The 20,320-nt window shown below is 41.0% G+C and overlaps 1 protein-coding gene and 1 long non-coding RNA gene across 3 annotated transcripts in view; one reads left to right on the top strand and one right to left on the bottom strand.

The window, feature by feature from the left end:
• Positions 1-16,666, bottom strand: part of VIPR2 (vasoactive intestinal peptide receptor 2) — a 171,198-nt gene extending 154,532 nt beyond the window's left edge. Inside the window, exon 1 of the mRNA XM_068235839.1 lies at positions 16,177-16,666. Coding sequence (XP_068091940.1) covers positions 16,177-16,227 — 51 coding nt within the window. The 5' untranslated portion in view covers positions 16,228-16,666. The remainder of the gene's footprint in view (positions 1-16,176) is intronic.
• LOC137518247 (uncharacterized) overlaps positions 1-20,320 on the top strand; it is a 70,120-nt gene that overhangs the window by 10,422 nt on the left and 39,378 nt on the right. Inside the window, exons 3-4 of one of the 2 annotated variants that reach the window (XR_011020770.1) lie at positions 14,086-14,181; positions 16,008-16,065. The exons of the other annotated variant lie outside the window; for it this stretch is intronic. This is a non-coding gene — a long non-coding RNA (uncharacterized lncRNA). Of the gene's footprint in view, positions 1-14,085; positions 14,182-16,007; positions 16,066-20,320 lie in introns of those variants that run through there. 2 annotated transcript variants of the gene reach the window in all.

The raw sequence follows: 20,320 nt of genomic DNA, 5'->3' as shown, positions 1-20,320 counted from the left end.
TGTACAAAATAACTTTTCAGCACCTGACAATTGAAAAAGTGTTTTTACATTGGGAAAATAAGTCATCTCAAACTTACATTGAGTATTTCCTTGCCTGTGGCTCAAAAGGCATTTTATTGGTAAGGTTTGAAACATCTTCTGTGAGAAGTCCAAGGGGAAAAGTAAATTGAATAGGAGTCCTTATCTATTTTTCACTTTATTTCTGTAACTTTTCTTTATACGGCAAGCACAAAAGTTCACTCAAAGTAAGTTGCCCCTAACTAGCTAAAGTCTGATATTAGCTTTTTTTTTTCTTTTTTTTTTTTCAAAGAATTATGCTGATAAAATGAAGGACTATGGGGAAATAATGAATGTGGACAACTTCCTGATTAGAAATCCTGAAATTTGGGTCCTTAAAGTTATGTATGTGTTCTTTCTCCTCCTGTGTGCCCCTGATTGCTAGTACCCCTGCTGATGCCCTGGTGGCAAAACCTGTTGGGCTGGAGATCGGGCAGTTGAAAATGTGATTTATTTGATCAATTATATGGACATATAAGTGATTGGGTCCTATGGAATGCATCCTTGCATTTATCGTGGAAGCTTGGTGTGTGTTTAGCAATTGTTTTTATATATTGAATAAATCTTTAACCGATAGTTTACCACTCTACCTGTTCCATCTATATGGTAGTGGAGAGAGTCAGCGTACTGGGGGACTGCAGAGTGTAGGACTTGTCTTTTTTCAGCAACAAGTATATAATACCTCCATAGATCTCCAAATTACTTAATCATTCACTTCTCATGTTGTGTACTTCTCAAAATAGCCGCTAGGCTATTTTGAGAAGTACACACAATGAGAAGCTAGTGGCTATTTTTAGAAGTGCACAAAATGAGAAGTTAGTGATTAAGCAATTTGGAGATCTATGGTGCTATTCTATAGTTATTTATAAGTATATACTTACATACTTATATATAAATATATAATTATGAGCTGGACCGCAGAGTGACGGCAAAAGGGCCAACAAGTGCTAAGCATCTCTGGGAACTCCTTCAAGACTGTTGGAAGACCATTTCAGGTGACTACCTCTTGAAGCTCATCAAGAGAATGACAAGAGTGTGCAAAAGCAGTAACCAAAGCAAAAGGTGAAGAACCTAGAATATGACATATTTTCAGTGGTTTCACACTTTTTGGTTATGTACTATACTTCCACATGTGTAAATTCATACTGTAGTTTGGATGCCTTCAGTGTAAATCTACAATGTTCCTAGTCATGAAAATAAAGAAAACTCTTTGAATGAGAAGGTGTGTCCAAACTTTTGGTCTGTACTGTATATATCATATATAACCCAAGTGATAATGTCATTATGATAATTTAGAGACTTCTCTTCCCATTACTCTGGACAATTAGTCACTTATTAAAAGCACAGATTTTTGCAATTTGAAATTAAACCTGGACCAAAGCAACTTTCCTGGAATCCCATAGCGTTAAAGTGCCCATACATTACTCGATTTGCGGCATCGATATCCCGCAGATTCAATCATAATGATTGAATTTGGCTGAGACTGATGATGCTGCAACGTGGCCACCTGATCATTGTTTCAATAGATTTCCAGCTGAAATCAAGTGATTGACCCGGCATGCTGGAAAGATCTCAATCAAAAGCACTTGGTTGGGTTCGCAGCAGGAACAGTGTTGGATTTCTCTTCTTATTTCCTGAGTATTCTCTTCCTTACAGCCAGGGTGCCTGTATCCCCGTGACCCCAGCCCCATGTACTGACGTGAAGTACATATGGCCCCAGCATCAATGGAAAAAGCCACGGTGAAGGAGGTGGTCTGGCAGACAGGTGATTCAAAAGTACACTGCACACTCACCATGGGTCCGGGGCAGTGTATGTATTACATGGAGGGGACCTGGGGGACTGGCAGGGGAAGGCAGCTGCACAGATTTCCAATAGATTTGATGCTGAAATCTATTGGACATCTGTGTGCAGATGTGTAGTAGCAATAGGTCCCTCTCTAAACAGATTCAATCGGAGAGAGATCAATCTGATGATCGAATCGGCTGCCCTATCTGCCAATGTATAGATACCTTTACTTTGTACCCAAAGGTAAAAAATGTAAGTTTAAAGAGAACCTGTACTGAGTAAAAATATTTAAAATAAACACATGAGGTACCTTCAAATGAACATTACATAGTTACCTTGCCATCAGTTCCTCTCAGAAGCTCACCATTTTCTTCTGACAATAATCCCTTCCAGTTCTGACAATATTTTGTCAGATCTGAAATATATCAGTTGCTGTCAGTAAAATATCAGTTGCTGTCAGTTATAGCTGAGAGGAAAACTGATGTACCAGGTAATGTCCATGTTTCCCTATGGCTCAAGTGGGTGATGTTACAGTTTTACTGTGTGCTGACCAGGAAGCTGTTATGGGTAATGGCCATTTTCAAAAATGAGGATGGAAAATTCCCTTGATCACAGTGAACAAACAAGACGCGGAAGAGGAGAAAGACACTGAGGAGTAGACTACATGGGAGGTAAGTATGACTTGTGTATGCTTATTTTCACTTTTAATTTTCAATTCAGGTTTTCTTTAAGTTTTTCACAGCCTCATGGTTACACATCTTGAACCATGAAACCTTATCTGTTCTCTGTACTCAGAAGTGTTTCTTCAGCACACAGAATTTATTGAGAGCAGTTTGCACATGTACACAGGATGCAACATTTCATCAGATTACCTATCAATCTGACAGGAAATTGTATTGTGTGCGTACCTAGCATTATAGCCTTGAATTCTTAAACGATACAACTGCAGAGAATGTGTCATGTACAGACCTGGATTCTTAAAGTGGATCCGAGATGAAAAACTAAGTATAACAAGTAACTTGTCTATATATGTTATCTAAAGTTTAGATAGTTTACACAGCACATCTATCTGCAAACAGCTTTAATAGACTATGATTATTTCTTCCTGTGATACGACAGCAGCCATGTGGGCGTGGCTTTTCTAGTTTATAGGGAATTAGAGTATTAAAACAAAAACAAAAAAGTATTTGGCTTGAGGAATGCCTTATAAACAATAGGAAAGGAACACAATTATGCAATGTGAAAAAGTTAATCTAGGATCCACTTTAACTCTTTCAGCAAGAAAAAAAGGAAGTATAGTTCTGTGTAGGATTGGGACCGTACATACATGTTTATCTCATCAGAGGGTTGATGTACTAACTGCCAGTAACATTGCTGTGCACAGGCAGTACATGACAATGTTACCCTTACTACCGCCAGCATTGCTCCAATCATTACACAATTAGTAAGACCAGCGGTACATGGTTAACGTAAGCATTACTACAGTAAAGGGTGTTATGCAAATATCTCAGTGCGGGTTACTGTAGCAACACTGACGTTAGTCATGTACCATGGGTTGCGCTAATTGTCTAACATGCGTACACTGCTAGCAGTATTATGGGTAACTACTAGCGTTTGGTGCATCAACCCCCATGAAACTTAGTGACTATAGAGACCCTTTAAAACAGCTAACTAGCAGAACTGGACAGAACCAGACAGGAAAGTATTCCTGATACAGGCATGTCACTGCAAAATTAATGTAAAGCTTCCAATTATAAAGCCAAACCATTTCCTAATGAGTACATTTTTTTTCCGTTATAGCCTTGCTTAATTTGACAATATTTTCAAATGTACTGTTTACTGTCTCTGGAATCCTGTAAGCAAATGTTAACAGAACTAGGGGGCACTCTCAGGAATACATGGACTAATATGCTGAAATATGGGAGATGTCATTTGATGGTACTAGTCAGGGGCGTAGCGATAGGGGTTGCAGAGGTTGCGACCGCATCGGGGGCCCTTGGGCCAGAGGTGCCCAAAAAGGGACCCTCCCTCAACTACAGTATTAGCTCTCTATTGGTCCTGTGCTCACAATAATCACTTCTATAGATGCTTTGAATGGTAGTAATCATTAACAAACTGTTCCCCATCCCCTTCTTGCACCTCTGACACTGTGGTTGCCATTGGCAGGTTTTGGTACGCCGTATCATTTGTTATGTATAGAGTGCTTGGGGGGGCATTGTAAAACTTGCATCGGGGCCCACAGCTCCTTAGCTACGCCACTGGTACTAGTCCTTACTATAGGGGGAACACCATATAAAGGACATGATGTACGGCAAAGGCACAAGCAAGTGAAGCAAGGAACGTCTTCTGAATTATATTTTACTCTTTACAAAAAAAAATAGCTTGGAGTAGAGAAGTGAGCAATTAGAAGATCCTAAGATGAGTGGTTTTGTTGTTATTATTGTTGCTGTTATTATTATTTCTGCAGAGCTAACTGACCCTCACAGGAGCTCACAATCTATCATGCATTGCACAGCCATAATTTATTACCCCCACCATAATGTTAGGGCCAATATTGGGGAAGCCATTCAACGTACAAATATGCTCTTGGAACTGTGGGAGAAATGTAGAGTTCCTGATGTAAAGTCATGCAAAGAACTTAAAATGCTTTGCAGATTGTGTTCTTCTGAGGGAATGAACCTGGGACTGTAGGGCTGAAATGCTAAAGTGCTGGACACTATGCAGTTGTGGCAAACTTGCTTGTTGAATTCCATTATTCTTCCTTTTTTGAGTAAAGGAAAAAAAATTGTCTGGGCATTGAGATCAACTGCTGCCGCTGCAGAACAACTATGCAGATTATGTGTCACAACTTCACCTGTTCCATACTTGTTGCAAGTCTATAACTCAGAAACTGTCAAAATACAATGATGAGGATGACAGACAGGCAACTGCCATTTTTTTATGGGAAAAATTATCTTACTTATGGTTTCTTATATTTAAAATTGGTGATTTAAAGTGTATCTCTTCATCTCCTCCCTTGTCAACAAAAATGACTGGACTCCATGGGTGGTTTTGTGATTGAGGCTTTCAATGGACTCTTTTCACCAGTTGGCTGGAGAGGGCAGCATCTAAACTACCCCTTCATGGGTAGATTACGTAGAAGCCCCATCTTTGGACACCTAATATTGCTAACAATGTGAGGCAACAAGGCGCTAAATGACATATCTGATTGACGTACTAGCATTTGTCAGCATTATACTTGGGCCCCTACTCAATTAACTTTCCGTCCTAAGTTTTCTCCTGGGTGATATTTTAGTTTCAAAACTTTTTTATTAAGTAGCAAAAACAGTAGTATAAACAGGGATAAGGCAGTAATCAAAGACCCAATCAGTCTAGTACAGGCATGGGCAAACTTGGCCCTCCAGCTGTAAAGGAACTACAAGTCCCACAATGCATTTGCCTTTATGAGTCATGACTGTGGCTGTAAGACTCCTGCAATGCATTGTGAGACTTGTAGTTCCTTAACAGCTGGAGGGCCACATTTGCCCATGCCTGGTCTAGTACATACAGTACATCATGTGAGGTATGGCTATATAGCTTGAAGTATTCAAAGGTAACAAAGTTGAAAATATACTAATTGAGAAAACATTAATTGAAGATATGTTATGATCAAGGTAATATAAAGCTACACAGAATTATATTATATTTAGGTACATACAGTGGCTTGCAAAAGTATTCGGCCCCCTTGAAGTTTTCCACATTTTTTCATATTACTGCCACAAACATGAATCAATTTTATTGGAATTCCACATGAAAGACTAATACAAAGTGTTGTACCCGTGAGAAGTGGAACGAAAATCATACATGATTTCAAACCTTTTTTTTTACAAATAAATAACTGCAAAGTGGGGTGTGCGTAATTGTATTCAGTCCCCTTTGATCTGAGTGCATTCAGTTGCCCATAGACATTGCCTGATGAGTAGTAATGACTAAATAGAGTGCACCTGTGTGTAATCTAATGTCAGTACAAATAAAGCTGCTCTGTGATAGCCTCAGAGATTGTCTAAGAGAATATTGGGAGCAACAACACCATGAAGTCCAAAGAACACACCAGACAGGTCAGGGATAAAGTTATTGAGAAATTTAAAGCAGGCTTAGGCTACAAAAAGATTTCCAAAGCCTTGAACATCCCACGGAGCACTGGTGTTCAAGCGATCATTCAGAAACGGAAGGAGTACTGCACAACTGTAAACCTACCAAGACAAGGCTGTCCACCTAAACTCTCAGGCCGAACAAAGAGAGCGCTGATCAGAAATGCAGTCAAGAGGCCCATGGTGACTCTGGACGAGCTGCAGAGATCTACAGCTCAGGTGGGGGAATCTGTCCATAGGACAACTATTAGTCGTGCACTGCACAAAGTTGGCCTTTATGGAAGAGTGGCAAGAAGAAAGCCATTGTTAACAGAAAAGCATAAGATGTCCTGTTTGCAGTTTGCCACAAGCCATGTGGGGGACACAGCAACCATGTGGAAGAAGGTGCTCTGGTCAGATGAGACCAAAATGGAACTTATTGGCCAAAATGCAAAACGTTATGTGTGGTGGAAAACTAACACTGCACATCACTCTGAACACACCATCCACCCTGTCAAATATGGTGGTGGCAGCATCATGCTCTGGGGGTGCTTCTCTTCAGCAGGGAAAGGGAAGCTGGTCAGAGTTGATGGGAAGATGGATGAAGCCAAATACAGGGCAATCTTTGAAGAAAACCTCTTGGAGTCTGCAAAAGACTTGAGACTGGGGTGGAGGTTCACCTTCCTGCAGGACAACGACCCTAAACATAAAGCCAGAACAACAATGGAATGGTTTAAAACGAAACATATCAATGTGTTAGAATGGCCCAGTCAAAGTCCAGATCTAAATCCAATTGAGAATCTGTGGCAAGATCTGAAAACTGCTGTTCACAAACGCTGTCCATCTAATCTGACTGAGCTGGGGCTGTTTTGCAAAGAAGAATGGGCAAGGATGTCAGTCTCTAGATGTGAAAAGCTGGTAGAGACATATCCTAAAAACTGGCAGCTGTAATTGCAGCAAAAGGTGGTTCCACAAAGTATTGACTCAGGGGGCTGAATAATTATGCACACCCCACTTTGCAGTTATTAATTTGGAATCATGTTTGATTTTTGTTCCACTTCTCACTTGTACACCTCTTTGTATTGGTCTTTCACGTGGAATTCCAATAAAATGGATTCATGTGTGTGGCAGTAATGTGACAAAATGTGGAAAACTTCAAGGGGGCTGAATACTTTTGCAAGCCACTGTAACTAGAATTATAACAAATAAAATTTAAATAAAAAGAGAATTGTATTAACCCTCCTGGCAGTTTGCTAAAAAATCGCCAGGGGGCAGCAAATCTTTTTTTTTAATTTTTTTTTTGTTTTGAACGGGATCTCCTGGAGGGCTTCCCCCGTCGCCATGGCGTGACGTCAAAGGGGATTCCGATCCACCCCATAGAGCTGCCTGGCACTGATTGGCCAGGCAGCGCACGGGGTCTGGGGGGGGGGGGGCGGCTGCGGCGCGACGGATAGCAGCGGATCGGCGGGTAGCGGCGGCGATCGGGCATTGCACGCAGCTAGCAAAGTGCTAGCTGCGTGCAGCAAAAAAAAATTATGCAAATCGGCCCAGCGGGGCCTGAGCAGTGCCTTCCGGCGGCATAGCCCGAGCTCAGCTCGGGCTTACCGCCAGGAAGGTTAAGGGTAGTCGTCCACACTACTCAGAAATGTCCACAAAAATACAGTAGGAGAAAGCAGTCCAAGATTATTCCTAGGAGAAAAGTAAGGATGACAGGTGAGGATCCTAAAAGTTATCCAGAGCATTTCTGTTACTTCATGATGATACATTCTGCGTCCAAATGGAGCCAGATCTTATCAAAATGGTGCTTACAATCAGTTAAATTTGCTTTTATCTTTTCGTTTAGCATTGTGATGTGGAGACGGGAGAGGACTCTGTGATAAGATAAAGATTTTTGTAGCTACTGTGAGGCTATAAAAGTTTTGGTTGCATTCATGATGAATTGGATAAGTTTATGTTGAGCAAAAGTTACGTTTTCTGGGTGCAACCCTAAAAGGCATATAGCTGGATCTAAACTGAGTTGGGTTGCCAGGATATAATTTATCTTGCAAATTAATTTACGCCAAACAATAGCTACTACAGGGCATAACCACTATATATGATACATTGTGCCAACTTCCTGACACCCCCGGAAACAAAGTTCAGATCTATCCCCATAGATTCTATGTAATTTCTCAGGTACCATATAGGATCTATGAAGAAGTCCATATCAGTCACATACAAACTACCTTTGGAGGGAGTGTCAAAACATTGTGCCCATTGTTCATCATCTAGTACCCTTTGGAGATCCTTTTCCCAATCTAACTTAAATTTAAAATTTAGCATCTCGGGAACCAGCATTCAGGATAAAGTAAATAAAAGATAAGGTACCCTTGCGTAGGGGATCAGTCATACAGAGAGTTTCAAAGGAAGTAGTTTTAATTTCCTGGGTAGCGTGGGTCTGGGATAGGAACAGAATATAATGGTGTATCTGGTGGATTCTTAAAAAAATCAGAATGAGGAACATTAAGGTTCTCCATCATAGATTGTTTGGAGGGAATCCTACCATTATTTAAAACCTGTCTGAGATTCACAATGTTTTTACTAGCCCACCATTTGAATGCCAGAACACTCTGTCCCTCAGGAAAGTCAGGGTTGTGCAAAAACTCTATTAGCTGAGAAGGTCGGGATTGAAGTTTGTATTTGAATCGAACTCTCTTCCATATGAGTAGATAATGAAATGTGAAAGGAGACATGGTTTTGATCTCAGAGCTGTTCCAATGTTGGGCCCACAGTATGCTCTTCCAATTTAAAAGGGTCAGAAGGTCATTTTCCAGTCCTACCCTATAGGGTACATGAAAGTCAGAGTAAACTATCGGTAGGAAAGCTAGTTGGGCGGCCTGATAGTATTTATAAAGATTTGGCACTGACACGTCTCCCTCTTGCTGCTGTAAAATCGGATCATTTTATTGTATCGTGTGTGGGCACCCTAAGTCTCAGTTAGAACGGTCAGATCTGATCAGCACTATTTGCTAGTTTGTAAGTCACTAACCTCCTTACAAGAAGTGGGGGAACCCAAAAGCTCAATTTTTTTCCTTGCTCTGCATCTGTGACTCACTAAGGGCCAGTGCTCACCAAAAAGCGCTAACGCAATCGCAAACGATCAGCGCTTTTTCAGAGCAATTCTAAATGTGCCTAGCGATTTTGTAATCATGCCTAGCAATTTTCGGAGCGTTTTTTGTGTAGCGCTTTTTATTTTTTGTTACACTAGAGCTGTAACTGAACAGCTTCTGTAACAAAAACGCTTGGAAAACCGCTCTGATCTAGCGCTTTTTAGAGCGATTTTCAACTTTTCTATACTTAACATTGAGGCTGAATCACCTCAGAAACCAGCAGAAATGCTGCAGGACCCACATTTGCATTTGGGAGAAAATCACATCGCTCTGGTGTGATCCATCCCATTCAATTACATTAGCCAAGCGCTCAGAAGCACTCTTGGGGTGCATCAGTCCTCACTTGAAAAACCATAGGATAAGAATGACAGCTACACAACAGGATAAGCTAACACAGGGAATAAGGAGTGCCTCTATCTTCTGTTTACCTGGACCCAGAGCAGGGACAAGGTCCTCCAGCACCCAAGGCTGAGACATCAGAGTGCTCCCCTTCATCCCTCCCACCCCAGCCGTCACACACTGATTGCTATTGGACTAAGAAGCGCCACAGGGCCCACAACCTCCCCAACACCTTAATCTCTAGTTATCTGGCTTGCAGTCACTGCTATGTATCCCCTTTTCTTATTTATTTCTGCTTCATACAAAATTAGGAATGACAACTGAATGAATTGTGCGCCCCCTCCTACACTGCGCCCTGAGGCTGGAGCCTCTCCAGCCTATGCCTCGGCCCGGCCCTGCGGCTGGACCTCAGCACATTTACATGAATAAATCTTTTATGAAATATATTTTATACATCAAAATTCACTACAAATGTGACATGCATAGCAGCTCCTGTAAAGGTAAGCAACAAAAATGTTCACAAAATGCTGTCATAATAGTGATCTTGTGGCTGTAGGTAAATCAAAATTTCATTAGACCTGCAACGCTGCTATAGATCATACTGCAAGACGTGAGCCTTGTACTGTTCAGTAGCAATAACACTGCACTAACAAATGGTATTTAAAGTTAAAGTTGGCACAGCGATAACAGGATATAAAGAAAAATCATACAGTATTATGCAAAAGCCTGTTGTTTAGCCGTGGAAGTGCAACAGCGCCCTCTCTGAGTGGGCTTGATAAGTTGCAGTCAGAATAAAGCACACAGGACTTGCATCCTGCAAATTCAATAAACTAAATGCTGGTTATCATGTAATTTGTATTTGTAATTTGTATTTTTATTTCTTACTTAATGGTTAAAATGTTAATAGCCAAAATGTTTCCTATAATAGTTATCTGAAGCTATGATGAATGGATAAACATATATAGATAGATACAGAGATGTCAATAACCCAAATGTCACTAATAATAGTTATCCAAAATTATGATTTATGGATAAATGCCTATAGATAGATACAGAGATATGGAGCTGATAGTGGTTAACACCTCCTAGTTTAAATCATGTTCTGTGCTTTATATCATTTAGGTTGGCACCACACCATGCACGCATTTTCCCGCATGTGATTTTTCGCACTTAAATGCACGTGTTTTTCACAGTTGCTGATGAATTTTCAATAGAAAAATCACACATTATGTGCGCTATTTTGAAACAAGAAGCAAGTTTTGGGTTTTTTTTGCATGCAAAAATCGCATTTAACTGTGACTCATAGGGCTTGATTCACAAAGCTGTGCAAACTGTTTAGCACGGACTTTTGCGCACGCAAAGTGCTGCAATTCGCACGATCGCGGACTTTTGTGCGCGCAATTTGCCACGAATCGCGGCAAATTGCGCACGCAAAAGTCCGCGATTGCGCGAATCAGGCACTTTGCATGGGCAAAAGTCCGCGAACTGCACTTCACATGCTAACTGTTTAGCACACCCGTGCTAAACAGTTTGCACGTCTTTGTGAATCAAGCCCATAGTGTTTACTAGCGATGGTTTTCATTTGAAATGCGATTTTGCATTCGGAAAAAAGCATTTGATGCAGACGAGTGTGGTCCCAGCCTAAAGGCGGCCACTAACGATACAATTTGCTGAACAATCTTTTACGAACGATTCTTCATATGAACGATCGGAAGTGATCATTTGGGACCACTAATTGAAAAAATCTCTTAACCAATCCCATCTGATTGACGGATCAATCCCTTCGGATTGGTTTTATTAATCTGATTGGATGGGCAATCATTTCCGATCGTTTATACAAAGAATCGTTTGTAAAAGATCGTTCAGCAAATGGTACCATTAGTGGCCACCTTTAGAGAAAGCTCCCTAAACTGAAGAGAGATAAGGAGTTAGAGTCAGATAACCAGCTGTATCCACCCCATCCAGGATGGTCACCTCATGACACTGAGGTCCAGGAAACATTTCCATATAGAACTATGGGCAATACAGCTAATCCACGGCATACAAGCTCATGGTTATCGGGGTTAGACTAGTCCAGTGTTTCTCAAACCTGTCCTCGTGACTCCCCAATGGTGCATGTTTTGCAGGCAACCTCACCTATGCACAGGTGGGGTAATTAGCGTCTTAGCTAGGTAGATTCCATGTAACTGAGACACTAATTACACCACATAGGTGAGGCTGCCTGCAAAACATACACTGTTAGGGAGTAACGAAGACAGGTTTGAGAAACACTGGACTAGACCTATAATCAATATTATTGTTATTATATATTTATATATCACTTTCATCTTCCACAATAGGTAGTCATGTCTCTTATTATGCATGGGGTTGCACTATCATACCGCATGTGAACACACAACTGTATAGGCAGTGAGTTCACTTTGCGGTATTATTCTCCAATGCAGCCCTGATAGTGTGAATGCACCCTAACCGTCCTCCATCTGATAATAGCCCATTTTCCACAATAGACACACAGGCTTTTCACTGGATACCATGTTGTCTATTGGACCAGTTCACACATATCTGTTATAAGTGTGTCCATCGCATATGCAGAATAATGCACTACTTTTCCAGATACCACACAGAACACATACATGTCATAGATAGAATAGCTGCTATGACATGTTCCCTATAATGGGCACTATGACTATATGGATGGACACAGCGGATTGTACACTGGATCGTCTACTTCGGGAGTTCAAGTGGGAACCTACCCTCATCACTACTATTGTCATAGTCTAATGTACCTATCATAGTCTAAGATCAAGTTTGGGGGGGGGGGGGCAATTTACGACTATGTTTCTGGGATTCGAGTGCCCAGAAGAAATCCATGCAACGCAGGAGGAACATAAAGTGTCCTGGCCAGGATTCTAACCTCGAGCCCTATCGCTGCAAGGAGCTCTATCCACTATGACACCAAGCTTGTTAAAAAGGATTGTGAAAGCTTCTAATTTTTAAAGAGGAACATTAACCAAGAATTGAATTTCATCCCAATCAGTATCTGATACGCCCTTTCCCAGGAGAAACATAACAGTTATTGTGTTGTCTCGCACTTGCTACAGGATGAAACCCATTGTCTATAAGGAGAGTGCATCAGCTGGAGAAAGAGGGATGACACCCTCTGTACAATGTTCAATCAAAAAGAGCTGGCACATCCAAGGTGAATCTTTATTGGTTCCATATAAAACATATAGCCAACGTTTTGGAGCTACTTATGGCCCCTTTGTCAAGGCACAATTTGCTTCAGGTCAAAAACTCCTCTAGACACTTGCATACAGCAATGTGTACTCAGCAGGTGGCAGCATGCAACACCTAACAGTCTAACAGATTAAATTGATCCCTTTAAATCGGGGAGATGCACCCGATGTGGAGCAACTATGGCTGTTTTTTTCCATATGGTTCGAGGCTTTCCTAAAATCATAAAATATTGGCGCTTAATTCACCCTGAATTGCAGCAGGTGTTTCCAGTACCACACTTACACATGGCATTCTATTACTAGGAAATTTAGATAAGGACTTCCTCACAGGCTCCAAATTGATAGGCTTTCCAATACTGTTGGCACATAAAGTGGAATCAAGAGTTACCTCCTCTAAAACGAGAGTGGATAAACTATGTACATAAAGATCTTTTGTGGGGGAAAAATTAGAATATTGTGCAAAAGAATATTTAATTCAACTTAAAAGGTGAAACTAATACATGAAATAGGAACCGTTTGCAGGTGTGTTGGATGAATTAGCTGATTAGAGTCTGACACTAGGAGCCTAGAATATTGAATGTTTTCACAATATTCTAATGGTCTGAGATTTTGATTTTGGGGTTTTCATAAGCTCTAAGCCATAATCATCAAAATAAACAACAACAACAAATAAAGGCTTGAAATATCTTGCTTTGCATGTAAAGAGTTTATTTCATATATTAGTTTCACCTGTCCCACGCTGACCGCTCCTCTCTCTGCCGCTGCCGAGGGCTTCCCGCACCGTGCAGAGGCCGATCTCGAGGTCATCCATACTGCGCCTGCGTAAAGCGCCGTACAGCGGCCACATTGTCCACGCCTTACTGCGCAGGCGCAGAAGTTCTGCGCAGTAAGCCGCGGACAACGTGGCCGTGCTTGATAGCGGTGCCTCACGTAGGCGCAGTAAGGACGACCTCATGGTCGGCCTCTGCACCGTGCGGGGAGCCCGGGACGGCGGCAGAGAGCGGAGCGGTCAGCGTGGGACAGTTGGCTGCAAGGGGCTGGAGTAAGCTCCAGGTAAGTAAAGTGGATTTTTTTTATTTTTGCTGATTATTCCTTTAAGTTAAATTACTGAAATAAATGGACTTTTACACAATATTCAAATTTTTAAAATTTCACCTCTATAGGAAAAAAAAATACCAAAAAAACTTCCCAAAAGTGTGGTCTTACTGGCTGTGATGTGCAGATAAATATGGTGGAGAATTTGGAGGGGGCGGGGGGAGTTGTGATGAGTGGTCAGGGGACAGCCTGGTCCAACCAACAACAGAGAAACTTGCGTGAATGTTGCTGTGTTGAAATGTGTATGTTATGTTTTCTGACTTGGCAGTTAGTTAGTAAAGTAATTCATTGTTTTCTATCTTTTTCTGACAAAGGGCTCTAATCACAAAACTTCTCATAAATGACTTATTTCTCACCTATCTGATAAGAATAACCTTTCAGCACATTTACAAGCAAAATAATCACTCAAAGTAAGTTGTCCTTGTCCCTGATTAACTTTATTTCAATATTACTTTTCTAATCTTAGTGATATTATATTTTTGCTCGTTGGAAGCTCAAAAATGTAACATAGATAAGGTGAAAACAGAGGAAAACAGGTGAAAAAGCTTTGTGAATCATGTCTATTATCTTAACAAATGTACCTTAAAAACAAAAACACCTAGCAGATTTAAAGTGGGTGTCAGGAGTGGTTAGTGCTGAGGAAGGAGTTATTTCCTATGGCCACTGGACTATCGGGAGGGGCAAAACAAACAAATAAATGCAAAACTGACATTTAAGAAGTGTTTAGGAGGTATCTCCACACACGTCCATAAACTGCTGTAAACAATACATGAGGTGTTCGCACTGGTTGTCTCGTTGCCGTGGCATCGGACAGGCACTGACACTCATGCGTACTATCAAAGATGCTGTGGACAATTATGTGACATTACTACATGGAGTACTGTGCCTGGCAGCAAGTGCTCATTTCTTGGATACGAAACCTCCAGAAAAACAAGCAGTTGAATGTCTGCGTCAATTAACCTTTAGAGGAGAAGTACTCTATTGTTAAGAAGAACAAGAAAAAAATAAATAAACAAATAGATAGATAGGGCTTGATTCACAAAAGAGTGCTAACTGTTAGCACGGCCGTTTCCACGTGAATTTTCGCTTTGCATGCGATGGCGAATTTTCGCACGAAACAATAACGTTTTCACGTGCCAACGCGAATTTTCGTGCGGAATTGATATCGTTTTCGCATGAAAATTCGTTTTTGCGCGCGAAAACGTTATCGTTTAGCGCGAAAATTCACTATCGCACGCAATGCGAAAATTTGCGGGAAAACGTTCTAACAGTTAGCACTCTTTTGTGAATCAAGCCCATAGTGTATGAAAGAAAAGTGATAAATGTGTGTATGTGTGTGTGTGTGTGTGTGTGTGTGTGAGTGTGTGTGTGTGTGTGCCTGCCTCGTGGTTTCTAGGATTTTAGCTAAATAGCAATGATGATATTGTCTTTACAATGTTAAAAAATAATGAAAGAGAGAAGTCTATTAAAAAAGTGGATAATGGTTATAGTTAAAATAAAGCAGTATGTGTTAATTAATATACAATCACATAAATAAAAGTTAATTTGTGCACTCAAACTCAACTCCATTTACTTAGTATGCTTGTAATTCTTTTAGCCAATGAATGGGATTCCTTTTTTAGTTTAGTGAGAATGTATCCAATTAGAAAAGTTTTTAACATTTATATAAAAATCACATCACTTAAAAGTTTAACCCTAAACTGCTACATTATTACAGCACCTGTAGTGACCTGTGCTGGCTCGACAGTGTACTGGTTAAGGGCTTTGACTTTGACATTGGAAATGACCAGGATTTTAATCCTCTTTATAGTCAATACCTATTCAGTAAGGATTCTTTGGGCAAGTCTCACTAACTGACTAGATAGTGTACCGGTTAAGGGCTCTGCCTTTGACATGGGAGATAACCAGGGTTGAAATCCTGGTTAGTGTCAGTACCTATTCAGTAAAGAGTCCTTGGGCAAGACTCACTAACTGGCTGGATAGTGTACTGGTTAATGGCTCTGCCTTTGACATGGGGAGACGACCAGAGTTCGAATCCTGGTTAGGGTCAGAACCTATTCAGTAAGGTGTCCTTGGGCGATACTCCCTAACACTGCAGGGTGGCCTCTTGAGCGCGTCATTAGTGGCTGCAGCTCTCGGTCGCTTTGAGTCCAACAGGAGAAAAGCTCTATACACATGTTAGGATTATTATTACCTGTCATCACCCTAATAAAGCGGTAACACATTTCCTCTACAGCATTACACACCTGTACAGAGCAAACATCATGTTGAAGTGAGAGCAACAGCCACCTTCTAATCAACTCCATAAATTGTTAAACTACCTGTGAAGACGAAATACATCAGAAATCTGCTTAGGCTTTATGTAGAAAACATTGCCACCCCATTCACTTTATCCAGATACTCACTAATAGCAGCAGAGGAAAAGTTACAAGCAACACAGACGATACAATCTTCATCTTCTGGACTTATTCAGGTTGCGAAGATTTCTAAGAGGTCATCCCAGAACATTAGATCCAACAGCATGGGGTCCAGTCTACCTTCCTTCCTGCGTCGGGACTGAGGACCAAAGCAGAGCCTCTCTGTCCTTTATCTTTTCAAGTACAAAAAGCAAAGGTTGTAGGAAGTTAAAAGAAAAAGTCTTCTTTGGAAAAGCCGAAGAAAATAAATCTTCTCCCAATACAGTTATCAGATGCTGGGCAGAGTTACCCAGCAGTTTTGTAAGCTACAGATTACGACCTGCTGAATAGAGGCAGCACAAGAAAAAAATAAAACAACTCCCTCACTGCACTCCAGAGCTGTTGATTCAGAGCACTCAGCGCACTTAGTAACTCATCTTGAGGCATTGCAGGAGCTTTCGCAGTAAGACCAAATCCTTACAAGCAGTAAAGGATTGCATATTCTAATGCAGTGCATATTCTAATGGCTGAGTGGGCAGGATCAGGACCAGGGAAAAGGGGGGGGGGGGGGGGGCGACTTAGATGATGGAGAATTGAATAACAAAGCCTTAACAAATCAAGCTGGAGAGCATGTAATTGCTTATTTGCTGTGCTTTTTATGCCACAGAAGTACAGTGTGTTTAAATCTTTTAAAGATTGGTCGTGCTTTTTTCACATGTTTTCAAAGGTAGTTATTGAAACTACTGGGTAGATAAAATGTGTTTTTTTCCTACCAATATGAAATTATTCAAATGTCATGGGGTCTAAACACTACAAATCCAGAGACTGTTTAATTACTGGCCGCAGCACTGTTAGAATTTTAGCTATGTCCCTGTTCATTTAGCAATACAATAACTTTATAACTACTTAAAGAGGAGCTGTCAGACAAACGATCTCAGAAAAAAACAACACATATATAAGTAGATAAATAATTGCTCTACTTACATAACATATGTATTGCACTGTCCACATTTTGAGTTTAGTGATTTTCTAAAGTTAAAAAAAAGAGAAAATCCTTCTTAGCATTTCCCTTATTAACTGTGGCTATTTTGAAGCCAATCCTGATATAATTCCTCCTTTATTCTCCTCTGCCTGCTTTGCCCGCCCTTCACTATAGAAAGTGCATTGTCTCAGTATGAGAATTATTGGCCAATCAGAGAGGAACAGAGGTGTGGCAGAGGAAAACAAGGGGGGGGGGGGGAGAGGCTTCAGCCAATCAAACTGCATTAGTTGAGTCTGAGGGGAAGTACAGAAGCAAAAAAGGACAACCCAGCATGCCCTGCAACTTCCGTTTTGTGTACCAAATTTTGTGTGTACCAAATAAGAGTCAGGTAAACTGGGGAATGATCATTTATCAACAAGAAAAGTAATAGCGATTTTACCTTTTGGATTGCCTGGTTAGCATCCTTATTACTTGTTTACCAGATAAAAATAAAGAATTGATTTTTTATTTTATGCCCAACAGTTACACTTTAAAGATGAACTTTAACCCAGAATTTTGCTTCTTCCTAATTATTAGCTGATACCTCTTTTGCCAAGATAAATCTTTATCTTTTCTCAAATAGATCATCAGGGCAGTATGTACGGCTGATATTGAATAACACCCCTCCCACAGTGTGATGTCATGACCAAGGTTTTGATAGTTTGCTATATGTGAACTACATTGCACTGTGGGAAATAATGGCTTTTTCCAACTGCCAAGCCAGCAGTATCTCCCTCTGTGCATAAAACTCTCAGTAGCGAACATTCCGCAGAGATCACCTGCAAGGACTAAAGATGTCACCACCAGTGATAAACTTCAGACTGTAAATCATGGTGAGGAAAGATATTACAATGGGCAAACATTGACTTCATACTCTATAAATTAATATTGTAAAAAATAAGCTATTTTACTCACGATATTATTTAACGAATTAAAAGGAGGGTGCGGGTGCCTTCCTCTGTAGATTGAAAACAGGTACTAAACTTTTTTTATACCATTCAGCTCGTAAGTCCTTTAAGTAGTGACATCATTTCCGTTATAGAGTAATTTAAAGTAACCCTGAACTGGGGTTTAAAAAAATGACTGAAACCCATAGTGCAGGGGTCGGCAACCCGCGGCTCCGGAGCCGCAAGCGGCTCTTTTTCACCTTTGCCGCGGCTCCTAGTGAGTGTCAGTGGCTGCGGCGAGCTTGTTACATGTGCGCGTGTGACGTGTGCTGCCAGCTGGCCGGCAGCCTATCAGAGAGGCCGCCGGACCAGTGCAGGGCTTCGGGCGGCCATTTTCCCGTAGCCCTGCAGTGTAGTGCAGGCAGGACGTGACGTCGGAAGGAAGGAAGAGGAGCCAAGGGAGTTGCGCGCCACAAGGAGGTCGGGACCGGAGGTCGGGACAGGAGGAGATCGTGACAGGAGTTCTTCTGACTAGGTGAGGAGTAAATGGGTTTTTCTTTTCAGATCTGCTGAAGGATTTGTGCATATTGGGGTCATATCTGCATATTGGGGACATATCTGCTAACGATTTGTGCATATTGGGGTCATATCTGCATATTGGGGTCATATCTGCTAACGATTTGTGCATATTGGGGTCATATCTGCATATTGGGGTCATATCTGCTAACGATTTGTGCATATTGGGGTCATATCTGCATATTGGGGTCATATCTGCTAACGATTTGTGCATATTGGGGTCATATCTGCTAATGATTTGTGCATATTGGGGTCATATCTGCTAACGATTTGTGCATATTGGGGTCATATCTGCTAACGATTTGTGCATATTGGGGTCATATCTGCTAATGATTTGTGCATATTGGGGTCATATCTGCTAACAATTTGTGCATATTGGGGACATATCTGCTAACGATTTGTGCATATTGGGGTCATATCTGCTAACGATTTGTGCATATTGGGGTCATATCTGCTAACGATTTGTGCATATTGGGGTCATATCTAACGATTTGTGCATATTGGGGTCATATCTGCTAACGATTTGTGCATATTGGGGTCATATCTGCTAATGATTTGTGCATATTGGGGTCATATATAACGATTTGTGCATATTGGGGTCATATCTGCTAACGATTTGTGCATATTGGGGACATATCTGCATATTGGGGTCATATCTGCTAACGATTTGTGCATATTGGGGTCATATCTGCTAATGATTTGTGCATATTGGGGTCATATCTGCTAACGATTTGTGCATATTGGGGACATATCTGCTAATGATTTGTGCATATTGGGGTCATATCTGCTAACGATTTGTGCATATTGGGGTCATATCTAACGATTTGTGCATATTGGGGTCATATCTGCTAACGATTTGTGCATATTGGGGACATATCTGCATATTGGGGTCATATCTGCTAACGATTTGTGCATATTAGGGTCATATCTGTTTTATAATGGTTTTGCGGCTCCCAGTTTTTTTTCTCTTTTCGGAAACGGGTCCAAGTGGCTCTTTAATTCTTAAAGGTTGCAGACCCCTGCCATAGTGGGTTAGATTACCATTTAAAGGATACCAGAGCTGGCACCCCCACCCCCGCCAGATTGTGTGACCCCAGGTGGTGAACTGGCCACGGCATCTATTAGCAGCCCGCAGCTCGCCTCAGCCTGTGCGCCCAGGGAGAGGAGTCTTCTGCAGGTGAGTAAATGCTTTTTTTTTACATGTGCAGCACCAGGGCTACGGGCCTATTGGGGGAACACCCACTTAGGTGTATTTTCTGGTGAAATGCTGCACACATTATGATTATTTTCTGGTGAAATGCTGTACACACTATGATTATTTTCTGGTAAAACATTGCTGCATTGCGATCATTTTCTGGTGAAACGCTGCACACATTACAATTATTTTCAGGTGAAAAATTGCCACATTATAATTATTTTCTAGTGAAATGCTGCCCACATTACAATTATTTTCTGGTGAAACATTGCTACATTACGATTATTTTCTGGTGAAACATTGCTACATTACGATTATTCTCTGGTGAAACATTGCTGCATTACAATTATTTTCTGGTGAAACATTTTTATTTTTTATTTATTTAGCGCCAGCATATTACGCAGCGCTGTCTTGTCACTAAATGTTCCTCAGAGAGGCTCACAATCTAGTCCTTACCATAGTCATCTGGGGAGG

This window comes from Hyperolius riggenbachi, chromosome 5 (genome assembly GCF_040937935.1).
Source record: "Hyperolius riggenbachi isolate aHypRig1 chromosome 5, aHypRig1.pri, whole genome shotgun sequence".
Lineage (NCBI taxonomy): Eukaryota > Metazoa > Chordata > Amphibia > Anura > Hyperoliidae > Hyperolius > Hyperolius riggenbachi.
This window is presented reverse-complemented; position numbering and strand designations above follow the sequence as displayed.